At 37.9% G+C, this 16487-nt stretch overlaps 2 protein-coding genes across 2 annotated transcripts; both read left to right on the top strand.

Annotated features, from left to right (window-relative positions):
• The first annotated feature begins 156 nt into the window (after window positions 1-156).
• On the top strand, window positions 157-4823 carry tubb1 (tubulin, beta 1 class VI). Its single transcript, XM_041782910.1, has 4 exons — window positions 157-266; window positions 1122-1230; window positions 1336-1446; window positions 3270-4823. The coding sequence occupies exons 1-4, from the start codon at window positions 210-212 to the stop codon at window positions 4409-4411; spliced, it is 1419 nt and encodes a 472-aa protein (XP_041638844.1). The 5' UTR covers window positions 157-209; the 3' UTR covers window positions 4412-4823.
• Window positions 4824-6284: 1461 nt separating this feature from the next.
• prelid3b (PRELI domain containing 3) lies at window positions 6285-14630 on the top strand. Its single transcript, XM_041782814.1, has 6 exons — window positions 6285-6441; window positions 8785-8953; window positions 10329-10418; window positions 10750-10820; window positions 10918-11020; window positions 13028-14630. The coding sequence occupies exons 1-6, from the start codon at window positions 6410-6412 to the stop codon at window positions 13142-13144; spliced, it is 582 nt and encodes a 193-aa protein (XP_041638748.1). The 5' UTR covers window positions 6285-6409; the 3' UTR covers window positions 13145-14630.
• The last annotated feature ends 1857 nt before the right edge of the window (window positions 14631-16487 follow it).

The raw sequence follows: 16487 nt of genomic DNA, 5'->3' as shown, positions 1-16487 counted from the left end.
TAAATTTAGATGACAGGTATATTTACATCTTTTTGGTCTATGTCTGAACAACCCTTGACATGGTGTATTAGGCCGCCCTTGTGTACTCTGTCTTAATGACTCCCTGACATCACTGATGACATCATTTCTGTCACTGTATAAAAGACAAGCTGGACAGTGAAGCCTATCAGAGACCCCCAGCTGCTCTGTGTACTGTAGCCACGGTCATCATGCGTGAAATTGTGCATCTGCAAATTGGACAATGTGGCAACCAGATCGGCTCAAAGGTAATCAATTAAAATCCTTTTCCTCTGGTCAATATCTGGGCATTTTAGGACTTAGTCATTTGAAAATATTATGTGACATGTGATATAACCCTCTCTCTTTGCCTGCACCTAGTCCCAATCAATTGTTTTTTGAGAAGTTATAGAAATATGTTCAAGTTGTCTCATATCTGCTGAATAATGTAAGGGATTTTTAAAACAAATTGTGTCCCACTCACTTGAGTAAAATAGAGAAATGTTTGGACAAATCATTTTAAGTGTTATTGTTTAGACTGAAAATGAGTCATCTACTCTGTTCAAGTTTGTTTTTTTTCTTAATAATGATGCAAAGTTTGACACATTCTGTTCATTTGTATGGTGCCAATGACAGTTGAGTGACTCAGGGTGTTCCCTGTCAAGTGTTCAGGGAAAAGATAAGGCGCAAAAGCAAGACTGGCATGGGTGGGTCTTTTTTATCATGGCAACCACAAAACAAGCGAGGACGGCTACAAGATAATCAAGCCAAATGTTGCTTTTTTGACACCAGAAACACATCTATTTATGAATCAAGCATTTATTTAAGTGACTATTCCCCTAATAATCTTTGCCAATTAATCTTTAATAGCAGAGATTTATTATCTGGTGACCATCAGACAACTGAATAAGTAGGGATGAACAATCAGACTGCATGAAAACTCCGCACAGATATGTCCATGAAGAAAGTGCCCATTAATGTGAAAGACAAAAAGAACATGGAAAAACTGCTGGAGTCTTCATTTTCAGAGGAATTCTTGCATTTCTACAAATATACTCTTGAAGTGTTTGCAATGTATCTGTCAGTGAACACCTGCTGTCTTGTTAATGTCTTTCTCCTCTAAGTTTTGGGAAGTGATCAGTGAAGAACATGGACTCAACGCAACAGGCCTCTATGAAGGAGACAGCGCCCTCCAACTGGAGAGGGTCAACGTCTACTTCAATGAGGCACATGGTAAAAATGCACTGACTGCAAACACATTCACAGTGTTTGAATGCTTTCAAATGTTTGTTATGGCTGTTTGCATCTATCATATTGTTACATTTTTATTGTGTGTAGGTGGTAAATATGTCCCGAGGGCCCTGCTTGTTGACTTGGAGCCTGGTACGATGGACAGTGTCAGAGGAAGTCGCATTGGGCCTCTTTTCAGACCGGACAACTTCATCCATGGTGAGACAGATGACGTAGGAGCTGTATCAGAAAATAATTGCTATGGTTTTCCTGCCTCTTTATGGTAAAATTAGAGTCATTTATACACTTTTAAACTGTAATCATACCTGGCACTGCAATAACAATTAGTAGGAAATCATCAGACCAATTCACACATGTGAATCCAAGAGGCGTAATCAACAGGTGGTGATTTAAGGTTTAACTGTAGGCTTCATATATGGGCAAATGATTAACAACCACTTATTCTGGCTTCTTTTTCAACACATTTGACATTAAAAACGTAACATTTGGAAAAATGCTTGCATTTTTACCTTGCAAGAATTACAATCCAGTTTGTTTAAAACTGATGCAATAAAAGCTTCTTCTTATATCAACCAAATCTGGGGTCTGGGCCCCTTGGGGTCATGTCAGAAATCTCAGGGGGGTTGGAGGCTTTGTCTGGTCTGAGGTTGTCGAAATTATATTTGCACATTAGCCTTCCTAATACTAGTGGCAGATTTAGTGGCTAGTTGAAACAAAAGTTTTTGCACAGAAAGTTTATCTTAATAAATAATCGATAAAATTTTAAGTTTTGACTATCATTTTTGATGGCAATGTCTATGTTATTTTTCTGTGGGTCTTGGGTGGGCTTAGCTTTGGTTAGATACAAGTAAGGGGGACTCTAAGGCAAAAGGGTTGGAAACCACTGTTTTAGATAAATGGTTGTGATTGGTTTGACATAAATCAGGTAAATTTGTCACAGCTAGTAAGGCAGGTTCTTGATAATTCCATTGTTAAAGCTACATAACCTTTGCTTTGGCTACTAACTGCACCCAGTTGCTGTATGAATAAATCCCTGGTTTAAGTTGAATCATGGCAGTATACTTTGAAAAAGTTGTAAATTACAGCCTTTAAGTTAAAAGAAATAGTTGTATTTACACCAAGGAGTCTTAATACATAGTCCTTTTTCTGTAGATTTGCACTGAACATGAGGTAAACGTCAACAATTACTTTCAGTGATTAAAACATGTATTATGAATACAAATGAGTTGCCAGGAGTGAATGAAATAGAGCCCAACTCCAAGCCCAAATGTCTTTACATCAAGCAAATTACAGTTGGATCGCAATAGAAATATTGAATTTCAACTATGAGTCAGTGGATTTCTATGAGTTAAAATGGCAGACAAATATTTTAAAATATATATATATTATTTGTGATATTTCATCAATAGTTTGCATATATCCTCTTAAGTTACATCAGGCCTGGAGAAATGTTACAATAATGTGAGTTATGATGAGGTGATGAGCAACTACTGTTGGGTATTTATATTTCAAATTTGGGTGCCTGTCAGTGGTTCTCTGGCTTTGTTGCATGAGAAAACTAGAAAAGCACTCGGAGAGCACAGACCTCCACCATTAGCTATATCTCCCAATAGTACAGAATCTTTTAGAAAATTCCTGGATCCAGACGGTGATCTGGATCACTCCCAAAATCTAATCAGTTCTTCCTTATGCCATTTCTGACATTTCCTGAAAATTTCATCAAAATCTGTCCAGAACTTTTTGAGTTATGTTGCTAACAAACTAACTAACTAACTAACAAACCCTGCCGATCACATAACCTCCTTGGCAGAGGAAACTAGAGAAAGGTCAAAACATTTCAAAATGAATATACTTAGCACTACTTATTAAGAATCTGAATGTAATTCATTGTTCCCTCTGTAAAGTGATGCTAAAACTGTTGAGCTGTTTCATTGTAACAGTGTTTGTATGGCTCCCCCACTTATTCTGCAGTCAACTTATAGAATTAGATTGACCTACATAGTTTTATTTTGGTGTTCCAGGTAACTCAGGCGCTGGTAATAACTGGGCGAAGGGCCACTACACGGAGGGAGCAGAACTGGTGGAGCAGGTTATAGATCGAGTGAGGAATGAGAGTGAAAGCTGTGACTGCCTCCAGGGCTTCCAGTTTGTTCACTCCTTAGGAGGTGGCACTGGTTCTGGCATGGGAACCCTCCTCATAAACAAGATCCGGGAGGAGTACCCTGACCGCATCATAAACAGCTTCAGCATCATGCCCTCCCCTAAAGTCTCTGACACTGTGGTGGAGCCGTACAACGCCACCCTGTCAGTCCACCAGCTCCTGGAGAACACAGATGAGACTTTCTGCATTGACAATGAGGCCCTCTACGACATCTGTTTCCGCACTCTTAAACTGACCACGCCAACTTATGGGGACCTCAACCACTTAGTCTCCATGACTATGAGCGGGGTCACGACCTCCCTGAGATTCCCTGGACAGCTCAACGCAGACCTGAGGAAGCTTGCTGTCAACATGGTGCCTTTCCCTCGCCTACACTTCTTCATGCCAGGCTTTGCCCCTCTAACGCCCCGTAGAAGCACACAGTATAGAGCCCTGACAGTGCCGGAGCTCACCCAGCAGATGTTTGATGCCCGCAACATGATGACGGCATGCGACCCAAGACGGGGGCGATACCTCACTGTTGCTGGCATCTTCCGTGGGCGGATGTCCACCAAAGAAGTAGATGAGCAAATGCTTGCAATCCAGAAAAGAAACACCAACTACTTTGTCGACTGGATCCCTCATAATGTCAAGGTCGCTGTGTGCGACATCCCACCCCGAGGCCTGAAAATGGCCTCCACCTTCATCGGCAATAACACAGCCATTCAGGAAATATTCCGCCGTGTAGGGGAGCAGTTCTCATTGATGTTCAGACGAAAGGCTTTTCTCCACTGGTACACAGGCGAGGGTATGGATGAAATGGAGTTCACAGAGGCCGAAAGCAACCTTAACGACCTGGTTTCGGAGTACCAGCAGTACCAAGACGCCACAGCTGAACAAGAATGGGATGTAGAGGAAGAAGAAGAGGAGGGACCCTCATCAAAAGTGACAACGAAGGTGGAGTCTAGGGTGGGAGTTCCAATGGAAACAGTGACTGAAACAAGCCAAGAAACTGTAGATTAATAGGATGTAAAGGCACAGTGATGTGTTGATTTGGCACGGAGTTTATAGGATGCTGAAAAATATGGCACAGAAAGGGAACTTTTTTTATTTTAATCAATGTCTAACTGTTTAAATAGCTTCTACTTGTTAAAAGGGAGTGTGACTTTTTAAAAAGTGCTTTTTGTATTTTGTGTTTCTTTTTCAGTATGAAGGCTTGTATGTTTGTTTAAAATATGATTATCATGAGGTTTTATAGTTTGTATTTGAAGATTTTGGAAATGTATGTAAATATAAAACTGTTCTGTTATGCTAGCTTTAAGTATTCACAGCTATATTAATTAAAGTTTGAAGGTAAAACTGTCTCTTTTTCAACAATAAATATTGTATTGCCAGTTTTGTGTAAGATCACCATAATAAAAGTAATAATACCTTCCTTCTCATCCAGTTTTATCATTTAAAGTTAAACAGGACTAAAACTAAACTTAGCTGCAGTGATGGACACATCTCTGACAGCACAGTGACACAGTTGAAGGCTGTCACAGTTTCCTCCTGTTCTTAAGAATCTGGGACATAGAGATTACACTTTACTCGGCCAGAGTGTCTGCTCCCTTGCCGAGATAAGCACACGACATGGTGTTGCCTCAGCTGCACTATGACAAAGAAGTTAAAAGACACTCATGAGCTGGGATAAAAGAGAAGATAAAACATGTCACACATATGTGCATATAGGTTATTGTGGCGGAGGAAGTGTTGCCTAATAGGCCAATGTGCTCAGAGTTACAAAGGTCACAATGAGGGCAAGAGGCATGCTCTTACTCAACAGGCAGACTTCAGTAGAGCAGTAGATCCAAAAGTTCACCTACAAAGGAAGTGCTTTCAGTCTGCTACATTTTGGCACAGTTTAGTATAACGGTAAGACACAGCAACATGCCAAAATTCAAAACTGGTACTGATATGGACGTTATGAATTAATGTGACAAAAGTGTACATTGCAATACCAGCTGCAAATAATGTTTAACTAGTTAATACCTATAGAACCTCAAAATTTCAAAATACTTTAACCGTTTTAAATAAATGAAGTTTTGTATTGCAACTGTATTGCCAGAGAACTTGCTAGAGGTATTCATAAGCTGACTTCAGTCTTGTGTCTAAAGAACCAAAATTGTAAGAAGCATTGTGTTGTGCAAAACTGTACAGTGAACCTGACATGTTGGTGCATATCATGACTTAAGGGTAATTTTTATCTAAATTAATTCCAGAGTCCAGAGGTCGTAGGCTAAGGATCACAACTTTCTTTCAGGACTCAAAAGGAGCCTGTATTATTAAGAGAAATAGGAACTTTAGCCAAAACCTGTAAAAGGAACACCTGTTTGGGTTTTTTTTCTTGTTGCATTAATCGTCTGAACGCCTCTCATATTCATGCCTCATCCTGTGGTAGACCATTTTTTGAAAGTCGTCCAGGGTTGATTATGTAATATAAATCATATCATCTGGTAAGCTGTTATAGCTGTAATAAACAATTATCAAGACAGAAATAGTAAAGTGCAATATCGATGACTATGCATAAATAACTAAGTTCATAATCGTTCATTTTGAGTCTTCTCTCATTATGCCAAGGTTGCAGAAATCTGTCAACCTTCGCTGAGCAGAATTGTGCAACCAAGGTTAAATGAACGACATCTCTGTACTGAAGGTTGTGGAGCTGAATTTGACTTGAATGCAGGAAACACATGTAAGTGAGAAATAGTGCAATTTCGGGTTATATTTTTCAGTTGATAAATGAATAAAATATGACTTTTTTCGGCTATCATCTGTATCAGCAGCACTCATGCGGCATACACACTGACTAGCGGAAGTGCGTCACTAATACTACTCATGTGACTGCTGTGCTTCAGTCTGTGGGAGGAGGCTGACGGGTGTCTTTGAACGTGGTTCATAGATTTCATTCAGTGTGACTGTGCCTGCCTACCGGCTTATCCACTCCTCATCACCAAACTCTGTCAACCAACAACGTAAAACATGAAGATCTGGACGTCAGAGCACATATTCAAGTAAGTTGTTTGACAATGTAAACACTTTTAAAACTATAACGTGGTCATGTGTTCAGGGGCAGTCCGCCTGTCGGAGGTTCACTGTCTGGTTCAGGCTGTTAGGTAACGCCAGCTGGCTTCGTATTTAATCTGCAGGACATTGTTTATGACAGAAGAGCGAGGCTTGAAAGCGGCTGACTTTTGTAACTGTCAAATTTGCTGACACTGTACGCCATGATGGCTTTAACCGTTACGAAACTTACCGTGTATGAGGACTTTTGAAACGGTTACTACAAGGAAATAAGTTATACACAATATCGACGATGGACATCTTTTTAATGTTCGAAATTTAAACTATTAACGTTTAATACAAGCCCTTCAATTTGTCGTTGCAGAAAAAATGCTGCCATATTGCATAATCTGCCGGTCAGGACCAGCCCCCAGCTAGCGACCTTTCCTCTACATTTTGCCGCCGTGGTGCTTACGTCACTGGACAAAGATGGCGCATTCACGCGTCCCCGTGGCAACCGGCCACCGTTATCTTCGATTTCATCGTTTGCCTTTTATTTCAATGAAAAATACTTCATCAAAGTTTAATCTGACAAAGTTGATGCTAATTAAATCCATAGAACGTCTGGATGCCGTTACAGGGGAGTCAAAATTGCCGACATTATAATCGCCTTTCACAGAACAGCTTGAGCTTAAAGTTAATTAATATTTAGCTCCGTGGATGTGATTTTTCCTAAATAAAGGTTACACAACGATTAAAATACTCATTAAAATTTAGCTCCTTATTTTGCATTTAACTTTGAATTATTGGACAATTTTAAAGTTGCATAGAAAACCCACTGTGGAGAATATTTCAAAAAATATTTCCGGTGGTTGTTTTTTTTCCATCCAAGTAGTCAAAGTAGAGCCAGTGTGAGCACCGTTGTTGGAATATTGAATATTATAGTCATATCAATACTTAAAATGTAATAAAATAAATTTAGAAAACAATACTTACTATTTTTTTCAGATGTATTTATTGACTTTTTATTATTGCCAAGCATATTACATGTACTGAACAGTTTGAAATCAAAAACGTAGAACACAAAATGACCAATACAGATGTATAAACTCATACATATACATGCACACTCAGTCTAAAATTGCATGTTCCTTTAAATTAAAAAAAAAATGTTTGCTTAAATTAATAATTTAAAAAATTCAAAAATGTTCAAAACATAACAAAATACCTACATTTTTTTTAACTTCCTTTCAGCTGAAGCCAACATTTCTAACTTCTATAATATTTTTTTCTATGGCTGCCAAAGTTCAACCAAGCCTTTTTGTTTGCCATGTCTGCAATGTAAGTTGGTCTTTCCAATCCAATACATTGTGAAAGTACTTTAAAATGACTTCAATATGCCATGTAAATTCTACAAAGAAAGAAAATGAAGAATGAAGGATGTTGAGCTTTGAGTAAACATGGTTGTATGAAAAAGAGCCATTTTATATTCTGTTTCCATATTTCTGCCCTGTTTTGTGACTAATGTACCTCTAAAACTAGGGATGTACTATATTATTGGCATGATATGGTTTTTGCAGATATTTACTTAAAAAGGAAAACAGTAGCATTGGCAGATATTAACATTTCTGCAGACATTTACTGCCAATCTTTTGGCAATATAAACTTTCCTTTATAGCTGTAAATAGTTGGCCATACCAAGCAAGACTTTAGTGTAGTTTAAGGCTGGACCAACAGACCTATATAAGCTGAAATATTTTTCTTTAGTCATCCTTACACTTTAACGTACATTTAAAGGACTGAACTTGTTAATTTGTCCATCCTCAAACTTTAAATTGTGTATTTTAAGGACAGAAGTTTTGAACTAGGGTAAAACGATTTAGGAAAATATAATTGAGATTTTTTTACCCTCCAATAATGTGAATGTGATTTAATATGCAGCAGGACAAGGAAAATAGGATGTTTTTGCATATTACTCTAGAGTAAATTGACACTTGAATGTTTTCATTATGTGCAGAGCATAATGTCTCTGCCTCAAAAAATTATCAAACTGGTAGTTTGACACACATTTCATATCAGAAATATTGAACATTCTGCAGTTTAAAATTGCAGCAGGACATAGTGCAACTTAATCTAAAGTTCGATTCATTTCCCATATTTGATATGTGCAAAAATCCAATATTGTGCACCCCTTATTGAAACATGAAATGAAGAAATTTATTCAGTTTCTATTTTCTGTCTTGTAATTGTAAATAATGTATCCTGAAGGCTTATTGTATGCTTGCAAATGTAACTTGCCACCATTGACTTAGCTCATGCCATAATGTAATTCTTCTTCTCCTTTTCCTCTGCAGCCATCCCTGGGAGACGGTGACCAAAGCTGCCATGCAGAAATACCCCAACCCCATGAACCCTAGTGTGATTGGTGTGGATGTGTTAGACAGAGACATAGATAAACAGGGACGCCTTCACAGTACAAGACTGCTGAGCACAGAGTGGGGTCTTCCATCTATAGTGAAATCGGTGAGTTTCAGACTCTTTCAGCCGTATAGGACTGACGTCAGACATCACTGTGAAATTCTTTGCTGCAGCCACCTTGCCATTTGACATGCTAACAATGAACGCATGTGACACTAAATGGAGAAGCACATGATCTGCAGCAGAAAGCCTCTGCTCGTGGTCTGGGTGCTTCTCTTTGACTGTTAAATCAAAGCAGTGTGACCTTAGTTAGCTATGCACCGGTGATAGCGGTTAAAGCTTTCCAGCCAGGGAATAAGACCTTAACCTCACATGGTTATTTCTGTCCAGGGGTGAGGGCAGCAGATCCAGTGGCTGACTGAAGCCCCTTGCCAGTTTATTGCTCTGTTCCTTGGCTCGTGTTGTACGGGACATGGTAGTGCCATTTCTGTCATTGCTGGGATGTAACCCCTGACAGTGTGTGATGTAACTTTCCATCGCTGTCTACTCTGGTTTAAACTAGAGGTCAGTGGAATGCAATGTAGTGACGGAGTCCTCTGAATTTCTGCAACTTGTCACGTGAACTTTTCCCCTTCTTCTTTTGCTCTCTGAGCTCAGCAATGATAAGGAGAGGGAGATAACCTACAGCTTCTCATTCAAGTTTGAACCTGTGTAAATGTTGGCCAATCAGTGGCTCTTCTTTAGCACAAACGTCCAGCTAAATGTTTAAGGATAAGGCTGTAGGCAGTGGCCGTAGTTATGATTAGACCCTATAACACCAAGGCCGTCAATGAAATAGTGTCCCAGTAAATGATAGCATATTAACTCAATCCTTAATCAGATTGTTTCTAATCAAATCAATCCTGAGCCTATGTGCACAGACTATTAATTGGATGTATTATGACGTCAGGTTCCTGTTGATATGCTTCCGAAATAAAAGGTCAGTAGGCTAATCTATTTAATTAACCTGATTATTGTATGCCTCCCTGTACATTAAAACAAAGAATGCTGGGTCACTCCTTGAAATAGTTCTTTTGTAAACAAATGCTTCCAAAAAAAGCTCTGTTAAATTTAAGGACACCCAAGTTTTTGTCGTCGTCAGCTATTCATAAAGCACTGTAATCTGTTATTTAGTTAAACAATGCAACAAAGAGCCTTTTCCACAAATCAAGCTGGGATTAAAATTTACCACAAGCAACTTTTTATTGTTCAAGAGAAAATTTGAAAATGTCTGTGTGTGGTGTATCTGGGTAAATACTACAAATTCAGGACTACCCCATATGATTAATCTGCAATTTCAGCTTGCATTATTTCGTTTCCATTGAAACCACTTCATAAAGTGTCAGTGTTCCTAATGGGGGAATCAAGCCAAAGTCAAGAATGCATGATCTGTGTATGGTTTTATTTCAGTTTGTTGTAATGTGGCCATCTTTGTCTTCAGATCATTGGAAATGCACGGACATACACATACGTCCAGGAACACTCAGTTGTTGATCCCAAAGAGAAGACTTTTGAACTTCAGTCAACAAATGTGAGTACTGATGACATAACTGCAAGATTTTTATCTACCTTTTTATAGTACAGATCTTTATGAAACCATTTCATCTGTTTATGAAACAATCAAATTCTGTGTCAACCTCAAACAACCATTACCTGTCCAGTACGTGTTGTGGGTTCTGTTTGTCTGAACACAAAGCTTAGCGTGCTAACGTTCAATTGTCTCAGGAATGTAGTCGTACTTGCTCCACGGGTCACAGCTTATAGTTCAACAATGAACAGTTAAAATAATGCTGTGTTTTTATGCTCTCACCGTGGCTATACCTCAAAATTAATTTCCTATATCTGTCTCATTTCCTCTAAAGATCACTTTCACAAACATGGTGTCTGTGGATGAGAAGTTAACATACAAACCACACCCTGAGGATAAAGACAAGTAAGTATTCTTTATTTAGAAAATGTATTGTTGATAAGTTGAACTGATGTCTGAATCAAGCTTTATAATGGACGTTTCTAACCTTCCTAAACTCTAGGACAATACTGACTCAAGAAGCTATCATCTCTGTGAAAGGAGTCAGTCTCAGCAGTTACCTGGAGGGAGTTATGGCCAGTACTATCTCTGCCAACGCTGGGAAGGTAAGAAATCACTCAGGAATGTCTTCAGACATTAATGATGAATATAATATTTATCTAAACACGTTTAACTCATTTCTTGGGCCCTTCACTTACAAAACAATTGAGATGTTTCAAATATATCAGAATTTATTATCCCATAGTTTAGGCTTTATCCCAACTTACTGCTTGTAAAACAACAAACCGTGCTGTATTTATTTACAACACCAAGCCAGTTGTGGCCCCTTTCTTGTGGAATCAAGCTGTGTGAAGTCAGGTTTCCCATCACTGATTTTTCTGGGCCTTAAGAAGTAAAAGTAGCAAATATTGCACAAGAAAATTATATAAATACTAGGATTAAAGATGAGAAACATGTTACAATACCCTATTTTTACATGGTCATGTGAAACAAGAGTAATGTCACTAAATGTCATACAAACTTCTCCAGTTGTTAGGATTTTTACAGGAATTATAATAAACTTTTTGACTTTACACAGTAGTTAGGTCACTTAAATTCATATTTACAACAAAAGAACCATTAAACGCTGAGAGGAGGTATACCTCCAATGGAATCCAAGAGACAAAAGGGTAGATATGCATAAAGTTATACTTCAAGAGAAAGCTTTTGCTTTTTCATCAAAGATAATATATGTAAATACAAATATTTAGTGACATACATTCATATTACAGTTAATATTTACAACATGGCTCTAAAATTATGGGTAATAATATAATAATAATGATAATAACCTTTATTTATAAAGCAGGGTAGCCGCAGACGTGTTACCAAAAATGTCTACTTTACATCTTTAGGTAAAAGTCTGTTTAAATTTTTATAAAAACTGTAAAATGTGTAGACTGTCCTGGCTATAAAGCCTAAAACACACTGATGCCGCAGCGCCTCGTTGCTTCATATGACACACCTTAAGTGCCATCCCTAATACACGCTGGTAGCAGTGCGTCAACAGTCAAACTCCCCACCAGCCACTCATGGGCCAGGGCCTTGATACCAGAAAGGAGAGCCTGCTCGGGGCTCATCTCCCCACTGAATTGGTTGAATGGAAAGAAATAAGAAAAGTGGTATTTCACCAAAACACCACTTCTCTTATCGAGGCCTCCCAATTATTCTACATCTCGAAAAGAAGGTGGTACTGAATATATTTTTCTGTGCTCTCGAGCTAAGATGTAAAAAAAAAAAAAAAAAAAGCTGTTTTCTTGAGAAACACTCCACCAGTCGCACTTGGAATTAAGCAGTGGCGTTAAGTGCCACGGTGCAGACACACAAGTCTGGCTGCCACTGGTGTGGGTTTGTTCATAGAAAGTAATGAGGGCAATCTCCTGGACGTGTGATGACGCCGGTGTGTTTTGGGCTGAATACTTCTAAACTCTCTAATGGTCAGTTACTACCTTATGGATGTTCTTATTTATCTATTAAGTTTATTGCATTAGGACAGCGCAGATTAATCAACACATCCATAATGCACATCAATGTAAATGAGACTGAAATAGCACAAAAGCTTTATTCTATCCATTGTCCTCAGCAAGGTAATTGTTTAAAGCATAAAACAGATTTACAATTACAGGTCACCTGAAAGGGTAGTCCTCGAAACGACACACAGAAAAACTCTTAAAATTCAAGTGGGTGAACTAGTTAAAATGCAGGATATGCTGACGCCTCTAGGAGTGGGCATCAGAAGAGGAGACTGACATTATAAAGGGGTACATGACTGTTTTGTTATAAACTATTACTTTTGTATATCAACATTTTGGGTTGTCTGTCTTACTTGGCCCTTCAATATCCAATATCTGGAAAGTGTGAGAGGATGGTGTTTCATATGCTTTTGACAGTACCATTTATTAAGCCTGCCTCATTATCCCTTAAAATTTCCCTGAAATTACACCCCATGTTGACCCTTTTGAAGGATCCAGTTGCTGTAGCTGGGACCACTGTCTTGATAGTTCTTGTCTTATCTTGTATGGATAATTTTATGTCCCCTTCTGTTGTCTAATTCTTTTTGTTTTTCTGTTCAGGGCCGTGAAGCCATGGAGTGGGTGATCAGGCGACTGAATGAAGAAATCGAAGAGTTGGCAGCAACAGCACGCACGACCATACGCACCCCAATGGCTGCTGCAGTCACAGAGAAATGACAGCCACCTCTCTTTTCAAACAGAGAGAAACTACACGCCATTTAAACCAGCATCCCTTTGTGACAATCTGGTGCTGTTTTGGTGCTCCGGAGTTTTTGTATTATTTGAGGGTAAACTTCATTCATCTCATAAACTTTACTATCTACATTAGATATATTTTTAACAGCAGACTACAACAGAAAAGGATTCTGTGGAATGTTTTCAGTGGATGCTGCCTCGCAGGAGTGCAGCGATCAAGAGACTTGGGGAGGCAAAGATAAGTAGGTGGCAAGCTCAGGGACAAGTTTAAACACCATTGGAATGGTGTGTTTGGAAACATGTAGCACTGGCACAAGGTAGCAGAAGCACTGGGTGTACTGAAAATAACAAAGTGCCAAAGCACTTGCCCTTCTTATCCAGCCTCTTTCAAGCACCTATGCCAAATATGTTTTCATCAGAGCACCTGTAAGTCTCCTCTAGCATGTACTTTGTGCTAACAACAACAAAGTTATAAAACCAGCCGTTGCAAGAGGAACATAATGACATTGATTCTGTTCTAACAGCAACAATGTGGTGTAAAGGCAGGGGTAAAATGTGCTGCGTGTTAAAGCGCACATGGGAGTGGTGTCAGATGACAGTAGAAGCTTGGGTTAGCACCAGAACTGTAAGAGAGCTGTCTCCTCAACAGTGTTTTCTTGTGGGACCGCAGTAATAACAAGACACTCTAACAGGCATAGTTTGTCAGCCTGAATGTAAACTGTATTTTGTTATTACGTGATAAAAATGTTGCTATTAAGGTATTTAAGTGAAATGAAGGGATCAAGGTACATGCCGTATTTATGTTTTTGAAGGACACTTTGTCAAATGCTGTTACATTCAATCCAATGTGTAGACCAGTTAGAACTTTTACAGCTTAAGGACGTGCATGTCAGGCTCCACACTTCATGGACCTATGGGATTTGCTGCTGCATAAATTTGACACAAATCAGGCTTTACACTTGATACCTGATCACGTCTGCTTAGCTTAAACAGTATTGTTAAAATACACAGCACTGTAGTCCCTCAGTTATAACAAAAACTCCTCACCTGTCCTCTCTATGAAAGGCTGAGGCTTATATTTACACTTAAGAAATTATATTCAAACAAAGATAAGCTACTGCGCTGGTCGAGACTGCCTTTAGTTTTGAAATTTTGATAGCATTGTTTGAGACCTTAAAACGTAGTTACATTAAGCATTTGACAAGGTTTCCTTCATGTAACAGACAGCAACGTGGTGATGGTGGAAGTTTAGTTTCTTTAATTTATTTTTTTACATGTAAACGAAATATTTATTCAGAGAAACTGTTGGTTTTGGAGTAGTAAGTTATGGCTTTGGTTAACCCTTGAGAAATGTGATATCAGATGCTTAGTTAATAAATATGATTTTGTGAATTTTGTGCCTATGTTAAAAAAATGTCTAACTGCAGAATGTGGTAATAAAGTTTTGTGTTTTAACCTCTTCCAAAAAGACTTCTCCATCATTTTCTTGAAATATGACAGCTATGAGAAAAAATGCCATTACCACACAGTTATACTCCTCCAAATAATTTATAAATGCAACAGGGCTGATCATGAAGTACATTCATACATGCAACAGTAGCTTGCTTGACACACGAGTAGAATGTGAAATTTGCAATTTTCAAAAGGCATGAAGATTGTTTCACTCCATTTAATGGTTAAGTTCAACATCTGTCAAAGTTTTCATATTTTAACAGGTTTTTATGTAACTTAACTTACTAAAGTAATGGATTTGAATACATTTTGAAGGTGTTAATCTCTTAGATTTTATTTCAATGTTTCTCTTTTCTTACACTGCTATGATTTGAATTTCTTGTTCTCTACCATTATTTCACAAAAATGTATTCTATTGTTCATTAACAAAAACATTTACTCATTACTAAGCCATCCTGCTGTATACAAAATAGATTAGGTCCATCTTTACCACATGCAATAGAGGTGGTGCTTACATAGCATTGCATCATTTATCACTTCAGGTGATCTGCATTATATCATTTCAAACTTCTATGTGATTTCTGCTTTCTCTTTTGTACCCTACATACCTCTAGATGCTTTTATATTTGTACTTTTAAAAAATATATATATATGAAATGCCAGACTTTAATTGTTATCGAGTATTATCATGACTTTTACTTGTGGATCTGAGAGCTTAGTCTTCCATAGCTGAAACCCCTGCAGTAGGCGTGCACTAGTTCAGCTGCATTCTTTTTGCATTGTTCATTTATGACTGAATGCTGAGCGTTTAAAATGCAAGAGCAACATGCTGCCACTCTGTGGACAAACACCAAACATGCAATCTGAGGTGCAGGACAACTGTTCAAGATTTTATTAAATGTTACATGTCTATCACAGCCAGGTCTAACCTTGAGTGTTTTCAACAAGACTTCTTTACATGTAAATGGGTGGGTGACGTGACATGGCTATTTTTGGTTCCATGTGTCCATCTTAAAATAATAAAAATTCAACTATCAAAAGTGTTCTAAAACTGTACATGACATGCCGCTGTATACTAATGTATTCTCCATTTACTAAACCCCTTTTTGCACAGTTTTCAGCCAAACATGGAAAAGCTCATTCAGTGTGACTGCCCCAGGCAAGTTTCAAAAATGTCAAACTTAATTTAAACGAACAAAAATCGTGCAAAAATCTCCCTCGTGCAGGATATCAAAACAACAGATATTTTAAAAAACTTTAAATTTTGTGTCATTTGTGATAAAAAAAAATAGAAACATTTGATCCAAAAATAGATATCATGTAGTGTGACAGGATTTTGTGCAATCATGCAAAAAAAATGGAAAAATGAAATTTTGTATCTAAAGAAAGTAATGGCAAATAATTCTGACAGCATGGGTCAAATAAGAAAACCCAACTGAATAACGTTTAATACACACAAATATTCATGTCACACCTCATGACAAATTTGGGTACCTAAGTTACAAATTCCTAAATAAATTCAAAATCCAATGGAAATTTCATGTATTTGTCAGAAAAAAATCTGCTTTCGTACAACACTTCTCAAAAATTCCATTTCTAAATTTCAAAGTTTAAAAAACAATCAAAATTTCAACCCAAAATGTCACCCACCCAAATATTCTTTACTAACGCTCTGGCAGAGAGAATATGAATGTGGATTATCTGTCCAATTTTGGTTTATTTTGTCCTTCATAATTCAAAACGTTTTCGATAAGCAAGATGAAGTCCGAGCACCGAATTTCTTCTCAATTTTAAAAAATATTTCGCTTTGTCCTAGTGTATAAACTACATCTTAAACTGTAAATCCTTGCCCAGAAATGATCCATTCTCTGGG

Source organism: Cheilinus undulatus, linkage group 3 (assembly GCF_018320785.1).
Source record: "Cheilinus undulatus linkage group 3, ASM1832078v1, whole genome shotgun sequence".
NCBI lineage: Eukaryota > Metazoa > Chordata > Actinopteri > Labriformes > Labridae > Cheilinus > Cheilinus undulatus.
This window is presented reverse-complemented; position numbering and strand designations above follow the sequence as displayed.

Excerpts from the sequence above, each read along its gene's own strand:
- tubb1 (XM_041782910.1), top strand. The coding sequence starts at position 210 with ATGCGTGAAATTGTGCATCTGCAAATTGGACAATGTGGCAACCAGATC. Across the intron at positions 267-1,121 it reads GCAACCAGATCGGCTCAAAG|TTTTGGGAAGTGATCAGTGA; the intron begins GTAATCAATTAA and ends TTCTCCTCTAAG. Across the intron at positions 1,231-1,335 it reads CTACTTCAATGAGGCACATG|GTGGTAAATATGTCCCGAGG; the intron begins GTAAAAATGCAC and ends TATTGTGTGTAG.
- prelid3b (XM_041782814.1), top strand. The coding sequence starts at position 6,410 with ATGAAGATCTGGACGTCAGAGCACATATTCAA. Across the intron at positions 8,954-10,328 it reads TTCCATCTATAGTGAAATCG|ATCATTGGAAATGCACGGAC; the intron begins GTGAGTTTCAGA and ends CTTTGTCTTCAG. Across the intron at positions 10,821-10,917 it reads CACCCTGAGGATAAAGACAA|GACAATACTGACTCAAGAAG; the intron begins GTAAGTATTCTT and ends CCTAAACTCTAG.